The sequence below is a fragment of the Dermacentor andersoni genome, chromosome 4 (genome assembly GCF_023375885.2).
Source record: "Dermacentor andersoni chromosome 4, qqDerAnde1_hic_scaffold, whole genome shotgun sequence".
NCBI lineage: Eukaryota > Metazoa > Arthropoda > Arachnida > Ixodida > Ixodidae > Dermacentor > Dermacentor andersoni.
In genome coordinates, this window is record NC_092817.1 from 22,345,666 (window position 1) to 22,366,823 (window position 21,158).

General features: G+C 43.2%; 2 protein-coding genes across 3 annotated transcripts in view; both read left to right on the top strand.

The window, feature by feature from the left end:
• The window catches only part of LOC126536012 (uncharacterized), a 49,041-nt gene extending 38,455 nt beyond the window's left edge, over positions 1-10,586 (top strand). The window contains exon 11 of the mRNA XM_050182903.2: positions 3,786-10,586. Coding sequence (XP_050038860.1) covers positions 3,786-3,890 — 105 coding nt within the window. The 3' untranslated portion in view covers positions 3,891-10,586. The remainder of the gene's footprint in view (positions 1-3,785) is intronic.
• A 103-nt stretch (positions 10,587-10,689) lies between these two features.
• The window catches only part of LOC126536013 (F-box only protein 47-like), a 44,307-nt gene continuing 33,838 nt past the window's right edge, over positions 10,690-21,158 (top strand). For both annotated transcript variants that reach the window (XM_050182904.2, XM_055073494.1), the window contains exon 1: positions 10,690-11,120. In XM_050182904.2, the coding sequence (XP_050038861.1) occupies positions 11,111-11,120 (10 nt within the window). In that variant the 5' untranslated portion in view covers positions 10,690-11,110. The remainder of the gene's footprint in view (positions 11,121-21,158) is intronic.

Genomic DNA, 21,158 nt, shown 5'->3' on the forward strand with positions numbered 1-21,158 from the left:
CGCTTCTTTCTTCGCGCGGCCTGACGCGATGTCGACGCCATGCTTCTCAATCTCGGCCGCCGCCGCGCCCAAGATTAAAATCTCTCATACGTCGCCGCCTGCCGCGAGAGAGGCGAATTGCACAAAAACAAAAACTAGAGATGTGAAACGACCCCACTAGATGGCGACACGGGTTCCACCGCGAAAATTTCGCGTTTGAGAGCGCGCGCAATTCGATCGTGCATTTTTGCACAATACCCGACCGCGGTCCCGAAAGAGTTAAGTAGATGCCCCATTTCATTACTTTAATCACTTTCCGCACTTCCATGACAAAAAGAGGTACTACCAAACTTCCCTTTATTATGTGTAGGCTTTGTAAAGGTTGTGGTCAACAACAACAAAAACGGCGCCTTTCGAGTCTTCTCATCTGCACTCGTGGGCATGTAACAAATCGCGAGTGGCAATGATAGTAGCGACGTTTACACTGATACGTTAGAAGTGCACCCTATTCATACGCCGACGCTTGTAACACAGCTAAGATATTCGCCCACCCTTAGCGGAAACGTGACGTATTAGGATAGTAGTGAAGACAGATGCCGCAGTTTCCGCAGCATGCTGGCCATGCGTTTCTATGTCACTGGCAGCTAAGCGCACCCATCTGTTTCTGTCCCCTCAAAGTGAACATGGCTACGTTATTGCCGCAAACTTGCCGATATTAAAGGTATTATTCATTACTGATACGGAAGAAACTGTTTCAATGCACGTAATGTACTCACGAGAAGAAAAAACAATCGTGTTCGGCACGTTCGGTTTGCTCCGCCGGCCGCCATTTTTGTTTTGGTGTCCTGCAGTACATACAGTGGCAGCCACCTGTTTGTTGACCTGTTGTCATCCCGCAGCAAACGCGGGCTGAAAAAAAAATTATTTTCGCAGGAAATTTAACCCGAGTAATGATCGCACCCCTGAATTTGCGTCAATTTTTTTTACAAGAAAGGGTGATCATTATGCGAGTAAATACGGTACTTGACGCTGAAAGAAACAGGTAGCTTCAAGAAGACGTGGCACAGGAAGTGGACCATCAGTGAAGAGGCTGAAGGAGACATTTTGGCTTTCATGACTGCAAACCCTCATTCCAGCGTGCGTGATGTGAGTGCTGAAGTTGACATTTCAAATTCTTCAGTGTCAAGAGTTCTTAGAAAGGCTGAAATGCGTCCGTATCACCTCCAACTGCATCAAAAGCTGCAAGAAAGAGACTTTCAATGGCGACTTGATTTCTCAAATTGGATCCTTGTGAACAGTGACGAAATACCGGATTTTGTTGACAAAGTGCTCTGGACAGATGAGCCAACCTTCTCCAGAAATTCTCAAGTCAACATCCGTAATGCGCATTACTGGAGCGATACGAATCCGCATCGAGTGGCGTAGACCAGACACCAGTACCAATGGTCATTCAGTGTGTGGTGCGGTATCTTTGACGAAAGAACAATTGGCCCCATATTTTTTTTCCATATGCTCACTGCTCAGCGGTACGTGAACAACATCTTGGAAGGCCCAGTCCAACATTTTCGCTGTGATCTTCCTCTTGCATTTTTAAAGTGAACTTGGTATCAGCCCGACGGTGCACCAGCTCACAGCAGCAGCCGTGCTCGAGCCTGGCTTGAAGAAGCCTTCAAACGCCAGTGGGTCGGGCGGCATGGACCAGTGGCATGGCCTGCAAGGTCACTGGACTTGACACCTCTTGACTTCTTCTTGTTGGGACATGTGAAAGACCGCGTGTACTGCAAACCTACAACTACACCAGAAGCGCTAAATGCAGAGATTGCTGAGGCCTGCAGCGAGATACCGTCTTGCATCATCAAAAAAGCTACATCGGACGTGCTGAAAAGGTGCCAATACTGAATTATGGCAGAGGGCAACTTGTTTGAACACATTCTTTAGAGAGACGTCACAGCGAATAAATCTCTACAACTGTTATCCATGAAGTGAGCCATCTGTGTGAAACTTTTGTATGACGTGGAAGAAGCATGTAAGTAATATGAAATTACAAATTCTCTGCCGACAAGGAATGAACAGGAAGCTAAAAAGCAACCTTCTATGTCAATTTACAGTTCTTCCTTTTGTGACAACAAGTGTAATTCACACGACGTTATCAAGTTTGTTATAATGCGCGTTCGTTTGTTGGGGTCTTGCTCCCAAATTCTAACTCATGAGCTTGTCATTTTTCCTCCACATGCATTCTGCTAGTGTGAGAGTGCAATTATCAGCGCAGAAACGGGAGCTGCACTGTATTTCAACTGCCGCCCGAACCCACTGGCGTTTACCTCGGAACCAAGCACAATGCTACGCTCTGTTGTGGGCAGCACGAACGGCATGAAACGAGCAATGTTTTTTTTCAAAGCACAGCTGAGGGCACTGTAATTGTGGCGCATTCGGGTGCACAGAGCGCACTGTCACGTGGTATTTTTTAAACTCCACGGGCTTTCGTGTTTCTCAAATAAAAACGGCCACACTAAGTCGCTTGTTGGAAGTGCCTAGGTTGGGCAATATTTGTGGAGCTCCACAACTTTCATATTGACGCCTGAACGTTTCAAGCTATATTAAAAAAGTTCGGCTAATTACTAAAAGAAAGATGAGCAGAAAAATTGTACTGTAAGTTTAGATAAACACTAACAACATCCACGCGATTTTTTTCGTAATGTTGGTCCAAGTTAGCTGGGACACCCTGTATATATATGTATATACACACAGGGTGTTTTTTTTAGCTGCACCAAATTTTCAAAAATTGCCTGTGGCAGATAGCACAATTCTATTCCCTGATCTAAATTATTCGATCAGGCGGCCAATAATTCTACAAGAAGTAAAATACTTAAGTAAATAATTAACATAATTATGTTAACTTTTTAAATTATTAACATTGCGGCCACTATTTCAATCTACGAATTATAGCCGGTGCGTTCGCAAAGCGTATCCACTTGGAACAAGTTCTCTGGACTGCATCTGTTTTGAGATAGTAATTTTTAGAGTGTCCAACGAAATGCAATGGCGTTCCAGTTAGATTTTTTAAAGAAGTGCCGTTTTATTCATTGAAGCACAAAAGTACCTGCCAGTGCATTTCATCGGACACTTTGAAAATTCATGCCTCGAAACTGATGCAGTCCTGAGAATTCATTCCAAGCGAATATGCCCTGCGAACTCAACGGCTATAATTTGTAGATTGAAATAATGGCCATAATGTAAATAAATTAAAATGTAATTAATATCATTTTAATTATTTAAGTATTTTGATTTCTCGTAGAAGTAATGGACGCCTGATCAAGTATTTTAGATCAAGGATTAGAATTGTGCTATCTGCCACAGGCAATTTTTTAAAATTTGGTGCAGCTAAAAAAAGAACCCTGTATATATATATATATATATATGCTGCATCATTCTCATATTGGCGGTTTTTCTTTCATGTTGTTTCGGTGTAATGTAACGGGTAGATACAAATTTAATTATAGGGTGCTTCAATATTTATTGCTCAAGAACACACATTTGCTTTCCTCTGTGAGAATGCTTTAGATGCACACACATAAGTAGTAAGCAATCCCTGTGACATTATGTGTGGTGCAAGGTCTTTGTGAAGGTGTGTTGCATTGTTAGCATTGTTCTAGGAGCGTACGTCACGTTTTTGGCCTCTATGTGCCAGTATTACCAACATGGATTTGGTTGATGGCACTGTTACAATATGCTATAGAAAGTGTAAATGTTTGTGTGTTCTTTCCTGAAATGGGCAACTGTTGCTTGCTTTTGTTGTTTTACTGCAGAACCAGCAGAAGCGGCGCCTGGAACTGCAGCTTGCCCTGCAGACTGTTCAGAACTCGTTGGAAAAGTTTGAGCGTGTTGTAAAACTTTTTAAAGACGCCTCTTGATTAGACAAGTGGTAGAGAGAGCGTGCGAGCGCTGCATCCCTGTGAAGGTTTTTCCACATTTGCTGCCATTTGGAAGAAGAAAAAGCCTCCCCTTGCAAGTCTCGCAACGTTGGTGTCCCAGCCCCAAAGCCGACCCACTCAGGACCGTCTGCTGCACCACCTATCGAGTACTCTGCTACGCTACAGGTGCCAGGCGCCACTGTGCATGGACAGTCGTAGACCTCACCGTTTGTGGTCTTGGATTCTTCACTGCTGAGCAGATGGAGGCAGCACTGCATACTACAATTTCGGTCATTGTGCGGTGTTTGTGCGTGCATGTGGGAGTGAGTGAGTGAGTGAGGGAGGGGCTGACTTTGAAACTGCACATGGTGACATGTTCAAGTGTACTGCGGGCTTGGCTCCAATCATGCGAGTAGAACTGCCAACATTCTAGTCAAGTATTCTGGGCATTGTCATGTGCTGCGGTTTTCTGGGGATTGCCATTCCACGGAGGTGTCAAGCAGGATCTGCCCAGCTTTTTTAAATATGCTAAGGACAGTGCAGTTGATATAATGATGTTTGGTTTCTGCATGCATGCCTTTATTTTTCTTGTATTGTTCTTTCCCTCAGTTTTCATTACCTTTACATGTAGAGAGGTCAGTGCGTATGCATCTAGATGAACGGTCGCTTTTATGCACAAAATTATGCTAATATTTCTTTTTGCTGGTCCCTCCTGTTCATCTTGCCTTCTGGTTACTGTAACATTGGCAGAAATAAAAAAAAAAATTGTAGGCAGTATGTAAAACACCTCAGAACCTAAACTGCAATATATAACAAAATAGTGGATCATGGATTCCTCTGAGGTGTATTGGTTTTTGTATATGTTAGCTGTATTATTTCATGCTCTACTTGCCATGTATTTATTGCACAGTTATGTGCAGGCATGTGCCTATGGGTCACGCCAAAACTTATTTATGTCTTGAAAATTTCTGCAATACGGTGATAACAGCTGCATGTTAGACCTGATGCCATCTGAGAGGCCATTAACTGTTATTAATGTGTGCCTAATAGTAGAATGTTGGTCACTATATTGGTGCGAACTTCAAGAAATGTGTCATTGTGTGTTCCTCCTACTTTTCAAGAGTGTTCACAATTAGGGGAACCAGATACTACTTGCCAAGGCATCATTCACAATGTACAACAGTGGGACTTTGCCACACGCATATCTTGCCATCTTCAATTTTTTGTGAAGTTGCAAATGCTCAAGCTTAGAGTGAAGTAAGGGGGGTGGAGGGGGAGGGGGCAATCAGAATTGAGGGGAGTGGTTGTGCCTACCACGCACTAACAAAGGTGAAATTTGTTGGACATGTGATTCTTGGGTGGTTAACAAGTGCCCATATTTCTTTTGCTGTGATGTGCTTCTTTAAAGCATTCGAGTCTGCACTGTCTTGGAGTTTTTACCTGTCTACCTGTCTGGTTGATAAACACTGAGTGAACAAGTGGAGCTTGACGACCTGACGTGAGGGTCCCATATTGAGGGTCTCCTTGTGAGGGTCTGGTTGATAAACAGTGAGTGAACAAGTGGAGCTTGACGACCTGATGTGAGGGTCTCCTTATATAAACTTTGCTGGTGGTTGAGGGTTAACTTGTTTGCACACTGTTAATCAATTCAAGTGTTCATCTTCCATGACCTCTTCATATGATCTGCATTGACATGAAAAAATGTCTAAAGTTTAAAGTGGTGTGAGGTAGGCAGTAATAAACAATGTGCCGTCGGTTGTGGCATGACTATTGACATTACAAGCTATTTTTTTCACTCTTTTAAGCTGCTTTAAGTACTTCTGACAGTGCTTGACTGGTTCTTTTTTTTTTTTTGTCAGTTTTAAGCACCTTTGCAGAAGAAAATAGGTACTCATGAGATTGATCTGAAGGCCAACATTGTTTGCAAGGTGGGCTACTGTGTGCCAAATAATGTTTGCATTTGACATGCATGACCTTTTGATGCCACAACTTTTCACACGAGGAAACATGCACATTTGAACTGTTTTTCGTCTACATGACTGAGCTGGCTAGTGACTGCTGTGCAGTTGATTGGTATGCTGCTACACATAGTGTTTTTATGGTTTCATTACATGGATTTATGGAAACATAAGATTGCTGGTAGGACTGAAACAGTGAATTTGTGTGTCATATCAGCAGCTAGTCATTGCCCAACAATTCTGCCCTGGGCCCAATCAGATATGTAGCTAGCCATTCGCAGCACCCTTTTGTATGTAGCAATCTTTGGTAACAATTTTGGCAACCTTGGTCACATCTCTAAAAATGGGTGGCCACTTAGTTGTCAGTTTTTAATATGGCTAGTTGACCATAATTTGTGAGACTCATTCTCTTTGCACAATATTTTGCAGAGCATTGCCAGCCCATCATACTAGCAACGCAGCACTGACTTAGCTTGCGTGGCACCCAGAAAGTACTTTATGGAACCATACCAGAAATGCATCGGTCTAAGACGCTGGAAATGGCGTGCTGAGCCATTTAGGGCTCAGTAGACTGAATGAACTTTTGCCAAATGGTATGTTGATGCCAGTGTCATAAATGTAGCATGCATAATTACACAGTAAATTCAGTAATTAATGTATGTTGTTAGCACATAACTGAGACAAGTTACTGATAACTGTTAGACTACAGGGTGCTGTTGAGTTTTCCTGAATGAACGATGAGTAGACTTAAAAGGTTGACCTTAGTGCATGGGAGCAATTTGCTGTGCTTGCCAATTTCTGAATTGTGAGCAATCTGCTGGAGTTGCTTGCACTTGTTGAAGCTTCTAAGGCACTTCTGGGTTTAACACTATGCTTAAAAGTAGGAAAGAAACTATATTCTCTTGAGTCGAAACAGTTTCTTTATTCTGAGAAAGGAGGTGGTTGAAAGAAATTGTGCACAGATGTAACAACTCTTTTTCTGTAGTGTAATCACGTTTCAAGAAGAAATAATGCAAAGTCTTCTAAGAAATGCAGCACTGCAATTAAGCTTGATGGAACAAAATAAATGTTTTAATGATTCTATCAAGTTACAGCTAAAGGTAGTCACTATTTAGCTAATGTGATAGCAACCGGTAGATTAATGAACAGACCATACTTTCTGGCAGTAAGCAGGATTATGAAGTGTTTGCTTTTTTAGTTTTTCAATGAGGTAATAATTCTTGCTCAGATATAATGGTGTGACTAATGTGGTTTTAATTTGAAGCGCCCTCCCTTACTCTCGTTATCACAGGTACAAAAAGAAAAAATGGGGTGGCAAGTTTCTAGAAAATATGACAAGAATTATTTAAGATCTGGTCTCATATTTTGTTGATCATATTTAGGGATGTCAAATTCCCTGCACAACAAAATATTAGGCTAAAGGCAAATTTTTGATGAATGAAGTGAAGCTTCCATAAACGATACTGAAAATTAAGGTAGACATGTGCATCTTATAGGGGACCTGCAACACCTTTGCCCGTTATTAAAGGGCACCTCCTCGTGAGTCTTTCTTAACAAAATTATTGAATCCACTTGGTATTGGCATTGGAGTTCTGCTGACCCTCATAATAAGCCTTGCCCTCTTTTTGATCGTTTGAAGGTGCTGCCGTGCTCGCATTGAAAATACCCAGCCATGCTCTGCCAATCGCTACGCGAAGCTATTGTGTTCGTATGGCTTCTGTATTGTGCATTGCAACACTCCATCGTACCGCCTGATTTTTTGAGGTCATAGTTCAGGCACATTGGCACTGTTCTCAGGCCACTGGATTATCCGGTCGCCCTATCAGTGATGAGATTTCTCCCCTTTTCTATCCCCAGGATGCACTGCTTATTCATGATTTCAAAAGGAATTCAGCCAGTGGCTATTGTGTATATAAGTATGTGGAATATACAGTAAATGTGGATGGGAGTTACGGAATTGAAGGAAATAGCAGGTGATATTTTGAATGAAGCTGTAGGCCTCTTGCTGCGAGTACAGGGTTAACGTTAGGCACTGGGGTCCATGACATTATTGCATAAAAACTAAGCAGGTTTATGTGTCATGTTCTAAATCTGTTGCAGCACCCCTTTAAGGTATGTACTGGCAATGCCTCCTTTACTAGATGCCAGCCGCGTTGTCCGTAAACTCGGTTCCTGGCCCTCTCCCTTTTCTCCCCTCCGCGAAAAGGCAACGAGCGCCACTTGTGGCGGACGTCTGCAACTTAGATCACGTGCTGCGGCCCCTGAGATTACCACGGCGTCTGTTGCCATCTCGGAGGCCCGCGATAACGCTAGCTAACAGACGCCCGCGCATATAAAGCGCCGGCGGAGCATTCAGCCACCGCTGCCACATCCGCCGGAAGTTGAAAAGGCAACGAGCGCCGCCTCACGGAATTTATGCTGAACTAACTTCAACTAAGGGAACCGCCGCCGCAATGGGAAAGCGAGCAACGCGGCTGGGCATCTAGTAAAGGAGGCATTGGTACTGGTCGATACAGAGCTGCCTTTGTTGCTCAATAGCAGAGACTTCCACTGGTCAATTTGGAGCAGATATGTATGTTCCTCTGGTCATTTTGAACCATCTCTCACCGTGGTTGATTGCGTTTGCTATCCAGAAGTGCTAAGCTCTTCATTTCATACATAGCAGGCGATGCTACGAAGGTTAGAGAGATTTCTCTTGCTGCTCACATTGGTGTGCAAATGGTGCGCTACATACAAAAGAATGACATAGGTATGAATAATGTTATTTCATGTGACTGTAAATCACATACATTTATGTCGCAAGATATAACAAAATTATTACATGGAAGGCATCGTATATCTCAACTTCTTCGCCACCAAGCACGCAGAGTGACACATTTCTGTGACCAGTGGCCACATTGCTCCGCTTGAGCTTGCAAGCAAAAGCATTGCATCGCATACCAGCAGCACAAAGATGCACAAACCGTACACGAGTTGATGTCATCTTACATCCACAAGTTGTAATTTAGGAAGAAGTTATTCCACTGAAAGCATTGCAGATTGAAAACAAGTACACTGCAAAATTTGTGCAAGGAGACTTTCATAAATGCCCCACTTGTGTAGCTTCCTCAGCATTGCCTGTTATGTATCAAACTGAGTATAGAGCAAGCCGTTTTCTGGTGGCTGCCACTGACAAGTTCTGCTGAGATCCAGCACCGAGCATCTCGTTTTGTTTTGATTTTTCTGACAGGATTCAATTTGTTAAATCTTTGCACTTGAGTACTCGGGTGCCTTTACCAAACTACCTATTGAATTTTCGCTTAGTTTTGTGTTTTGTTCCGACTATGCAGTGCAACTTTCTCTTTCAGTATGTGTCAGCTGTCTTCAAGTAATGGAAGTGGATGTGATCAAAAACACTTGTGCCTAGGCACATTTCTCATCAGCATTATCTTCGTGTTGTCTTTGAGAGGATAGGCAGGCAGAAATGTTGCAACATCAGTGAGCGCTTGTCACTGCTGTGGGGATGTACGGAATGTGATGTCGTGCAAAAGTGCAGATGTTTTGCAAAAAGTGGTTGATTGAGAGCATAACTCCGCATTTGTATGTGCTACAAGTGTGAATTTTGATGCTCTGAATTGGTATTGAAAATTCTTTTGCGACAGGGTTGAAGGGAGAAAAGCCATACATTGTGATTTTGGTGCACATGCATAGTACGACATGTCTTCACGGCTGTTTTTATGCACCACTGAGCTTGGCTCTCTTGCAATTCGGTTCCAGTTTTTAAAAGACATTATGGATACGTCATGTTATGTCAAAAGTAGACAAGTCATTTCATCATGTAATCGTATAGGAAGTGCATAAGCATTTTGAATGTTTCAAAGGGCATTTTTGTTTTTCTTTTATTTGTACTGAGCTCTCCCTTGATTAATGAATGCAGTGTGGGTGCAGGCCGAAGTCATTTTTCTTTTATGTTAAATGTTGATTTTTGATGAGCCGTTATTGCATAGTTGAAGGAAACTTTTCCTGTGCAACTTTATGACCTCGAATTGTGGAAGCTTGATTCTCTAAAAGAGGAATGTATTACAGTTGGTGCAAGTTGTTCATTGAAAGAGCCAGCCCACCTTGAGAACATATCACATGTTACTCGAGTTCTCCACCACTATCAAGCCATTTCCTTGCCGTAGGTTTTATCTTGTGTGGTGTGCCCTAGTGAGTGGGTGTTCCTAGTGTGCATGCAGAGTGACTATTTTTTGCTACAAGGTGCGACTGTTTGACGATACACGGGGCATTGTGGCATGCAGCATATGTATATAACAGGAAATATGAGCTCACTAGTCGCACAGATTATTCATTTGTTTCCAGAGTGTACAAAAATTATAACTTTCAGTGCTGTTGTGTGAGTGTGGACTAACCAAGAAAAAAGTTTGGTTGTGCCCATGTCTGCACGATAAAAACTTCTTGTTTTCTATAGAATAGTGGGGGGGAGGGGGATACACATTGTTGTCATACTTTTTCGGCTTGTTTCGTCATACACATTCTCGATAGCAGACTTCTTGCCTTATTGTCATACTTAGTCTTTATGAGATGCTCATTTGTGAAACTTATGCTACAGATATTGAGGAAGTGTGTATGCATTTGCACCCTCCCTACTTGTTAACCATGTACAGAAACTGTATGTCATCACTCATTCATGATAGGATATCCTTTTTTTTATCTTTTAGAAAACTGATGGAATTAAATATACATATTCAAAGCCTGATGCTGTGTTCTCGACTCATGTACCCTTTTCTCTCTCTCCTCTTACACTCGTCCATTTTGTTCATGCAAAGGATAATGTTCTTGAACTAAAGTTGTTCATTGAGAATAATACTTTTGCCTAAATTAATGCTACAGCGCTTCACCCAGTTGATTAGTACAGATTCTTGCCATAGATTATCGCCAATCCCGTATCGTTTATGAACAACAGACACCCAAGTGGTGGCACCGGTGGCACTTGGAAACCAATATTCTTGGCATACCACACAACTTTCTAAGCTATTAAATTTCGAGGTTATACTACTTCCAAATTAATTTATTTGATGTTTAAAACCTCGTAGAGTATAAGATGTCTCGGTGTCACTGTGCGAATAGTTTCTTAATGCAATGTCGTCTGCATCGGGTACCTTTGATGTGCGCGTACTGCAGACGATTTCATTCAGTGCTTTTTGACAACCTGGGCAGCTTCCAGCTCTACTCATCGCGTGTGACCATAGCGTAAATAATAGCTCGCGGTACCACGGTTTAATGGACAACGGTAAGTTGCTTTTTGTTCGTGCTGAGCATCTATTAATCAACCAAACAAGATCGATGGTTTGATACGATATAACTGCATGGTATTCGAAAGCCTGAGAGTAGGCCTAAATCTGGCAGCGTATCGATAATACAAGGCAAATATTTTCTATGATAACGAACATAGGCAGTTTTTCTGAATTGTACTCGAATTTGACTTTGACCCTCCTTTATTCTACTTCAAAAGCCGCGAGAGCTGCTGTAGCCTGGCGTGGTGACTTACGTTATAGTGACTAGCCACAATACTTACGTGCGACAGGTGTTTTGCGGATAGACTGCGAGCACGGTTACTGCCACGCCGAATATACTGCTTTAATGCAGTATTTTGCTTTTATATTGCCATGGTGTCCCATCTGCATAACATACGCAGCCTAACAGAGAAATATGTGATATTCTGATGCGGTCCAGTTCAGCTTGATCGTGCATAAGCCAGCTTGGCACGTCTTGCTATATGCAATACCGCAGCATGTAGCTCATCTTGAATAATAATGAGTTTTCAACATAGCTTCAGCATTTCTAATTTCGTAATCTGTCTGTTTTTAACGAACCAAAACATAGTTTCAAACTCTTGCGGAGCGCGCCGTCTGCTGCAGTACATGCATGCACAATGTTGACCGAACTAGCCGAAAGTGTTCCAATTCAAATAAAAATGATGTCAACGTGACGCCTAAAAGGTTTAAAACCATAAAACAGATTTCAGTGCCACATTATGGTGGCCACAACAGCCACATGATGGGTATGAAAAAAAAAACACAGGCAGTTGATTTATATAAGTTTTTAGTTTTAACTAACGGAAGGGATGAGTTAAAAGTCTGTCTTCACCCCTACCATTAAACCGTTCATAGGTTAGTTTTGGTTTAGTATTAGTGCTTTGAGGCGACACAACTATAAGTCTGGCAAACTTTTCTCGTCATAACTTCACTCGGGAGCGAAATAAAACATGGAACAAACATGCAGGATGTGTGTTCGTAGCGGTCGCCGCGGGATCCTGTTTTCAGGCAAAGCGTAGCGCAGCGTCAGCGATGCTCGCTGCAATGTTCCTTCGCCGGATCATGGCTCGGAATAAACGCACACGGAACAAATTCCGCATCGTAAGCTCGCAGTAATATTTCCGGCATGATAGACCATCACAAACAGTTCTGAAATTCACTCTCACGAGGGGCTGAAGCACACAGCTGACGCGACTTGGCCCAGTTGAAAGCGCGGGCGGCGATCTTCTCCGTTCGTGGGGTCACCGGCTGTCCGGCTCATGATGTCAGTCCAGAGTGCGCGCACATTGGTGAATGCTCGTGTGCATCCGGCTAGTTGAGTGTACCTGAGTGGGACGAGCGACTGGAGCGGCGAATGCGTACACCCCAAAGCCCCGAAAAGGTGCAACCGTTTTTCGCAGTGTGCTTTGCAGTGTTATTTGCAGTGAGGCATGCGACAACGAAACACTGGTAGAGTGGCACACGCGCACCGGACCGTATGGAGCGGGCGGGACGCTTCTGGAATGAACGCGCAGAGGGCGCTGCGAGCATTCCTTCTCTGCTTTATTAGAATGTGAGGACGTCTCTACCCATCGGTCGATTTACGCACCAATGGCCTCCTTGAAGCCTTTGGGTTCAGCGACAGCAGTGGAAAAGTAAACATGTCCACGATAGGGATTAGTAAGAGGCGATTGGAGGATTGGTGGAATAAAAGTAGGGAAACGACAAAAAACGGAGACGTACAAAAGCACAGTTCGCAATAGGGATCAGAAAATTTGATTGTGGGAGTTCATAGTGTTTCTTCTCTTTTTTTTATTGTTTAACCTAGGTAGGACATTAGGCAGTATAATAGCAAGAGCTTGGTGGCGCAACCAACCGCCCCGTTCCAAAGGGGATGCTCATAACATCCATCCATCGATCCTCTCAGGAAGTGAAAGCGTGACCGCGTGGTTGAACACGTGCGAACATGTGTCATACTTTGTCTGTGCGGCATTGATTGCTTTTAGAACATTGGTGAGAATTACTTGGCGGCATTTTAAGGATTTAGATTCTGTGCATACCGGTTTTTGCTAGAAGGCACGTGCTCTGAAAGCTTCGGTATTTTCATTAGAAAAAGCCGTGCAATACATGGCAAGAAAGCCGGGAAAGCGTGCAGTTTGCGGGGGGTCCTTCAAGGCAGGCGAGGGGACGGATGAGAATGGAGAGGAATCAAGGAGCAGTTAAATACAGAACAGATAGGGGAGTATGCGGTTACAGAAACGCACCTTAGAGTCTCGGAAGAGCCGCCAGTGATTGAGAATTATGTTTGGGAAGGGTGCAACATAAGTCGGAAAGAAAGGGAGGGGGAGTCAGAATGCTCATCCATCAGGGAGCCAAATGGAAAAGAGTAAATTTAAAATGTCAAGAGCATTTTTGGTTATCAGGTACAATGAGTAGAAAGAAAACTTGGCAGGGCGTAAAATATTTGTGGAGCGGAAATAATTGCACAGTGAAGAATCAAGAGTTAGTAGAATGGTTAAGTGATGATATTAATGGTTTCGGGAATCATGCCGAAATTATCCTATGCTCGCATAGAGGATCTAGATGGCTATTTCGACAACAAGGGGAAGTCAATGCTAGACATTTGTGAGCAACATAAGCTCGTTATCGTGAATGCAGGGCCTAAGCGTGAAAGGCAGATCATGTGGGAAGTGGGAAACCGGCAATCGACCATTGATTACTGTCGGATGAAAGAAGGAATTCATGACAAGTTGAGAGAAATGGTCATTGACGAGGAAGGGTATAGCAGCATAGGGAGTGACCATAAACGCATCATTTTAAAAATGGGATATGCAGTTGGGAAAGAGAGCAAGGAGTGCAAAATGGCCAGTCCAAATTTGAACGCTGAAGAAATAACAAATATAGTCGCAAGAGTCGAGGAAGAACTTGGCAAATGGCCAAGTAAAAAGTGATATTATAAGAAGCCAACAATCACTGACACCAAGGACAACCTAGGGGCAATTACTTGTGCTTACTAAATGAAATAAAGAAACGATAAGTTAATGGAAATGAAAGTGGATGAAAAAACAACTTTCCACAGGTGGGGACCGAACCCACAATCTTCGCATTTCGCACAATTTCCCTTATGTTGTCCTTGGTGTCAGTGTTTGTTGGCTTCTTATGACATGACTAATAGAAAAAATCGGGCCCCTCGGTTAATCCCCTTCCTTCTCGTTTATTACATAACAAGGGTCTCGAAGCGCACAGCCACAGGGCTAGACGAGGTTCCCGTTAGGCTGATTAATGAACTAGGAGCAAGAAGTAAAGAAGCTCCGGTGAAAGCAGTGAAAAAAAAAAAAAAAAAGCTTTAATAGATAGACGGATACCATACAGTTGGCGACAAAGTAGAATGAGTTTAATTTATAAAGGTAAGGGGGAGAAAGATAAAATTCACTCGTATAGACCGTTGACCATTACATCGGCAATATACAGGTTAGCAATGTGGGCAATTAAATTAAAGCTGCAAGCATGGGCAGATAATAAAGGCATTTTGGGAGAATTTCAGAATGGCTTCAGAATGGGTAGGCGTTTGGATAACTTATTTGTTCTTACTCAGTGTATTGAAATATCAAGAGTAGAAAGCAGACCGTTATATGTGGCCTCTTTAGACATTACAGGATCGTGTGACAACGTAGACCGTAACATTTTGTGGAATATTCTGGAAGGGGAAGGCTTAGGCGACGATTTTTTACAGATTTTGAGAGAGATTTACATAGAAAATACCGTTTGCGTTGAATGGGAAGAGATGAGGAGCGAGGAGAAAGTTGATATCAACAAGGGACTGAGGCAGGGGTGCCCTTTATCCCCATTGCTGTTTATGATGTACTAGGTGAGAATGGAGAGGGCGCTAGAAGGAAGTAATATAGGGTTTAATCTCTCATACAAACATACGGGTACAGTAATAGAGCAGCAGCTTCCAGGTTTATTTTATGCGGACGACATTAGGGAGTTTTAGAATAGGGGCCCCAAACGTTTTGGGGCCCCAAAGAAATAGCGTCGAAGCCACTGCGCATGCGCACGACGCAAACTGCGTTTGGGTTTTTGCGTTGGGAACGCTATTTCACCGATTTAGCGGGAGCCCAAATAGCGTCCCCAAAAGCTTTGCGTCGGCAAACATGGCGGCACCCATCGAAGCGACGGCTCTAACCTAGCACAAAACTGGGTTCGATTCGCGGTAACGCGTGAAGTTCGCAAGCTAGGAGAAGTGACTGCGGTTATCGCTTTCTCCCAACTAGCGTGTGTTATGAAGATTGACTCATTAGACGCCGCTGATATTGAATTCGATTGTGGATATTATGGCTCGTAGGCCTAACACGGCTAAGCTTGGCTGGTGAAGGCTAGTAAAGTTGGTTTGCTCAAAACTAAGCGCAACTAATTATTTGCTGCTTACAGAATAACCTCTAAATTGTAATTAAACGCAAACACACGCAAGTCAATATTATTATTCCTATCATAAAATGGTATATTTTATTTAATTATTTCGAATAGCTTTTCTTTGATGCCGTATAGTGGCGCTGTCAGCGCAAGACGCTGGCGTGCGTCTATTTGTTGTACAAAAATCCCTCACGTGACCTGATCCTAGGTGCCTAGGGACAGCATCGTTTAGGGATTTTTGAGAAGGCGCGATGCTGGCGCTGAGCGACACCGTGGCGTGTTCGTCCTCTGCGTGATCGTTCGCTGGACCGCGCGTTGTTCAACATTGCTCATGTAATCGTGCGTGCGTTGCTTGTGTGTTGGTTGCAGGTTCTGTGTTACTTGGCGGAAAGCCGTGAGTAGTGGCGGTGCGGCAATGCGGCTTTGGCCTCGACAAGCTCTGGCACTACAGAATCTGCGTTGTGCGACCCGTGCTTTCTTGAGAACCCGGCGGTGGTGACAATTGAAATATCGAAGTGGCCTAGCGCCTCGGCAGCGAAGTTCTGCGAACCGCGATGTGGCGTCGCCGTGTCCGACTTTGCTTAACGGACATTGAGTCATGTAAATGCAACTGCGTCGACCGCCCACTGTTCAGCGCTGAATGTGCGTTTGGTGTACTGTGCTTGAAACGAGTGATGCAGACATGCAGTGGGGGTGGCGGAGGAGCAGAGTGGCTCCGTTTGGGTGACCACAGACATGTGCTCCCGTCTTGGTCTCATTAGCGGCTGTCGCGGGACTGTGGTGTGCTAGCTCCTTGCCTAATATGAAGTTTACGACGCTAACACACAGCATGTTCACGTTTTTCCGCGCTATATGTCATTTGCATGACGGCCGAGTTGAAGACGAGACATATAGTGTTCTTCGCGTTTGTGTGTTGTAAATTACTTGCTATTGTGGAAGTTCTGGGAGTCTTATTACGCAAGGAGTGCGAACGTAAACATAAACACATATGTGTGTAAAATTTTGAATTACCCATAATACCCTTTACGACTGATAAGTGGGCTACACGGCCTGTGTGAATCAGCTACCGTATGTTGCGACGCTCTTCCGTGTGGTAGACTGATGCATGGTGCGCGTTTATTTCTGTACTGTTGTAAAAACCATTTGTTTATTCACTCAATACAAATGTACGGCTTTTTCGCCGCAGTACGTTTTAGTTACGCGGTGAAGCATACTAAAAGTGGGAGGGGGCCACTATCAGCCAGAATTAGTATGTCCTCTTAGTTGACCTGAGAGGCGGCGGGTGCGCGAGTGTATAATTTAAGAACTCTTATTATGTCCAGTGACAGTGGCCCCTTTTCACTTTTAGTGTGCTTCAGCGCAGTACATTGTTTAGGCTTCACCGCGAAATAATAGTGAATTGCGAGAAAGATAATCGTAAAAAGCGTAATTATGCAACGTTTCTTTTGTAGCGTGCTACACCGCAATGCAGGGGCGTAAATAAGCATCGTGCAGTAAAGCATACTAAGAGTGGAAAGGGCACATAGGTTTACACTGTGCTCATTACTTTCAATTGTGACATAATTTGCAAGTGCATCTGTGCTCGTGGTAAGCTTCATTGACAATTCTTTGTGCATTACAAATTAATATTGCAATGAAGCTTACTAAAGCACATTCGCCATTATGGTATGTGTTATTCACCTTCAATGCAGGAGCACAATGCAGATTCTTGCCCCTGCTTTTGGCTGGACTGCACATGCTTTTTGAGAATTGATTCATTGTTCATAAGTGCACTGGTACTTTACTCTAAACTGGAGGGCTCAAGTTAATATGGAAGCACAATTTTTATTAAAGGGACAAGATGTTGCCGAGATAGTTGCAGCACAGCTTTTTTTTTCTTCCAGGCACCTTTTCTACTTGAAGCTTCCGTTGCAGTGTTTCGAACCTCATTGAACCAGCACATAGCGTATATAAATATTGGACACCGATTGGGAACATCACCTAAGTTCATGCTTATGTATAGTAAAAAGATGTAGCACGACCAGACAAAATAAAAGTAGGGGGTGGGCTGTAGCAATACTAAGCGTTAAATGGTGCTTTATCCTTTCCCTTGAGTTTTCTGTTTTTGTGCTTTTTATGCATCCTCCGCAGTAACCATGCGAGTGCTGAGCTTGAGCTTGTTGGTTTCAAGTCTCATGGTTGTTACTAACAGAACAGTGTGATAAACGAACAAGGGCTTGGAGGCATCCATTCACCTTGCTTGCCTCATGGTGCTGCTTCATAAGCACCGTGAGCATCCAGGCCAACTAGGAAGGGAGGTTTGTTGCAATTGCTTCCGAACTTCATTGCCACCAAACCAACAGGGCTCTCAATGACAGCTTTTGGACAGTAGAATGCTTGCACCCAGCAAAGTCTTAAGAAGGAAGCATTCAGGATGTGCAAAATAGGCTTTTGAAGCTGGCAGCATTACTGAAGGGGCTTTGCCCATCTGCCCTCTTTATGGATACACAAAGATGATTTCCTCTTTAAGAGGGATTGTTTCAGAGGTCGTTACATGGCAACAGTGTTGGGTGTTTAGTAGCTTGTCTTTGCCCACTGTTAATAACCTGTTCCTTCTCCAGTGCCCCTGTGAAGTGCCTACTTTTTGGACACAATGTGCTCTCCATGCATGCATGCATTTTTAGCTTGTAAAGACGTCTATTACCCCTTGCCTCAAGCTGGTCCTTGCTGATATCACCCATGAAGGCATTCAGGAGTATGGCAATGTGCGCTTACTGTCGATACCAGTGAAACTAAATTAATGGAGCTTCTGTTCTTTTTTTTTGTCCACTCCATCCTTGTTAGTTACAATGAGCAATGTCCGAACAGAAGGCATATGTAGTTGGTTGTGCATAGCCTGCGCAATAAGACTTGTTGGCATGTTATGACCTTAGCACAGTGTTTATATGTAAAAACCTTCCGATGTGTTGATGACTTCCTTCTCTTTATCATACTTTGCCTGGCGGAGCCAGCAAGTGGGTCAACCAGATGTTCAACAGGCTTCCCACTGGTTTTCCCAGAGTCTCCTTACCAGGGTGCTGCTCATAGATATCTGTTTTCTTGACCTTGCACTGCACTTCAACCATGGCCACACCTGCTAAACCTATAGCATGCGATCAAAAAAGTGCTATATATCATATTGCTCCAAACTCGTAACATGTGCTACAAGGCCTTGAGGAACGCCCTCATTTATTTACGCCCTCATCATACTGTATGAAGCTTCACATGATAAGTGCGACAATTAACATCTGCTGGTTTTTCAGTGTTCCTGTCCAACTTGCTGAAAGCTATCCTGAGTGTTTCAAAAGCAAACGACCGCTGCTGGACAAGAAGTGCTTAAAACAAGGGTCCCTATAACCACATATGTCACACGAAATGAAGGCGACTGAGTATACAGGCGGTTTACTTCATATCCGACAAGCTTGGTTCTCCCTTTGCTAGTGAGTGAACTCAACTTGCCCCGAATACATGGCCTGTGACAAACTATGTGCCAGATGCTGTGTCCCCTGCAAAGCTGAAGATGTGTATGAGATCCTGACACCCTGCAGCGGCTTCTACACTGGGCAAACAGGCTACTATAAAAACGACTGCCTTTACTAATATGCTAATAACATGAAAACGGGCAGAAATTTGGCTATTTATTGGACCCAACTGCAGGTGCAAGCCACCCTTCCACCAGATGTGTGTTGTTCACAGAAACTGGAGCTATACAGATGCAGATAAAAACAATGATGTTTGAAAGTAGTAGAGCTGCACTATATTCTGCACAAGCAGTGCTATCTGCAGCGCTGGTACCTTATAGCCACAATTCATGGCTGCACCACCATGCAAAAGCACTATTCTTGAATGATTAACTTCTATTATATTTATGGTGGCCATATATTGCAATTCCATATCATCCACATTGTGTGCAATATGGTTAAATGTCAATTATGATAGCCATTCCTGATCTGAAATGCAACAAAAGAGCAAATATAGGCAACAAATTACAATTTAAAGAGACAAAACGCAACCAGTGCACAGGATAAGTGACAGACTTCCTTTTATTGAAAAAGAAACGTGACATGTGTCATGCCACCACCAGTGGGTAGCAATCTTTCAAGCTTGGGTGACAGAGGCAAAACTTAGCAAAATGCTACAATCACGCTGTAAAACGGCCTTGGACACAAAAAACCGACATATTGTACAGAATGAAAGGGCAAGACTTCATCTAAGAACAGTCTATGGCACCACATACTTGAAATGGTGTAAAAAATGTTGACATGCCCTACCCATAAAGAAAAAGCAACAAACACGCCTTAATATGCAATGTGCAGAGTCTGAAACCAAGAAAAAACAACCTGAAAAAGGTTTCGCTAAGTCTTTCAATGATTAAAATTGTATATGTATCATCACTTCTTAATGAACCTGCACAGCTGAAAAGGAAGGAAGGAAAGCTCAATAGCAGGGCTGCAGAAAATGTCACCGAATAAATATACTTTGCTTACCAACGATACCTGTGGTTTAGTTGTGGTCTGTGTATAAACTAATTGTGTATAAACTATTCTTGTTTAGAATGGCTGAGCGGATAGGGAAAAAATGACCATAAGAGCACCAGGTGTATGCATAGTCTACGCACAAAAAGCCACTGCTTTCTTACTTTTTTTTCTCTGTATTACTATTCATGGGAGTATTTAGGTGCCTTAGTAGCACTGCTAACATCCCACTGCAAAACACAAAATTGGGCAAGTTGTGGCATAAAGAAAATTGCAGTTTCACTCATAATGTGAAACAATGATGCAGTAGCTGGTGAAATATGCACAGGAAGCTTACTTCATGCAGTGTTTGCTGAACACTTGCCAATGCAAGTCGGTAATCTCCTTAAAAAAGTAAAATAAGTAAGAGTCCTATTTACTTGTGGGAGTTGTGCCTCAGTGTTGAAGTGGAAAGACTCGGCTTTTCTTCCTCCTCTTTCATATCCGGACTTAGCCACTGATTTACACCAAAACAACCCTTCAGCTTCTTACTGCTGAATTCGTTTTGGTTTTCTCAAATCTATATTTGGGCTACGCATTGCTATGTCTCGCGCTTTGCTTGAGGAAAACAAGACACCAACAGCTCCATCCAGTAAATCTGAGAAGCCAAGCACTAGAAGAAGATTAATGAAGCAGATGCACCCAATCATTGTCATCACATGCAAGAAGAAAACTTAACATAGGACTGCCTTCACAAGTGGGAAGGTGATGTGCAAGAACTTGAAGGTGTGGATGCCAGCTCTATATACAGTACGCAGACATTGAGCAGGTGTTAGCCAATCTAGGCACCTGTTGGCTAGATCACGCTCTCCGGGATCAGTATTCACCACGACTGTACCTTCAGCAGAGTGGCTGAAATGTAGAATTGTGGACTGCCACTCTTTTGATCGCATGTTTAAATCCTCGCAGCACAATGAGAACTTTATTTGCAATACTCTAGCAAGAAATTCGGGAATTCCAGTGCAACACCAGTAGACATCAGAACAACCAGGGGAGTTAGCCCATAGCAGCTATTGATGTAAAAAATAAGACTGGCATAAGCACAAGAATTGAGATGGGCATACTACATGCCTTTGTTCTGGTAGTGGT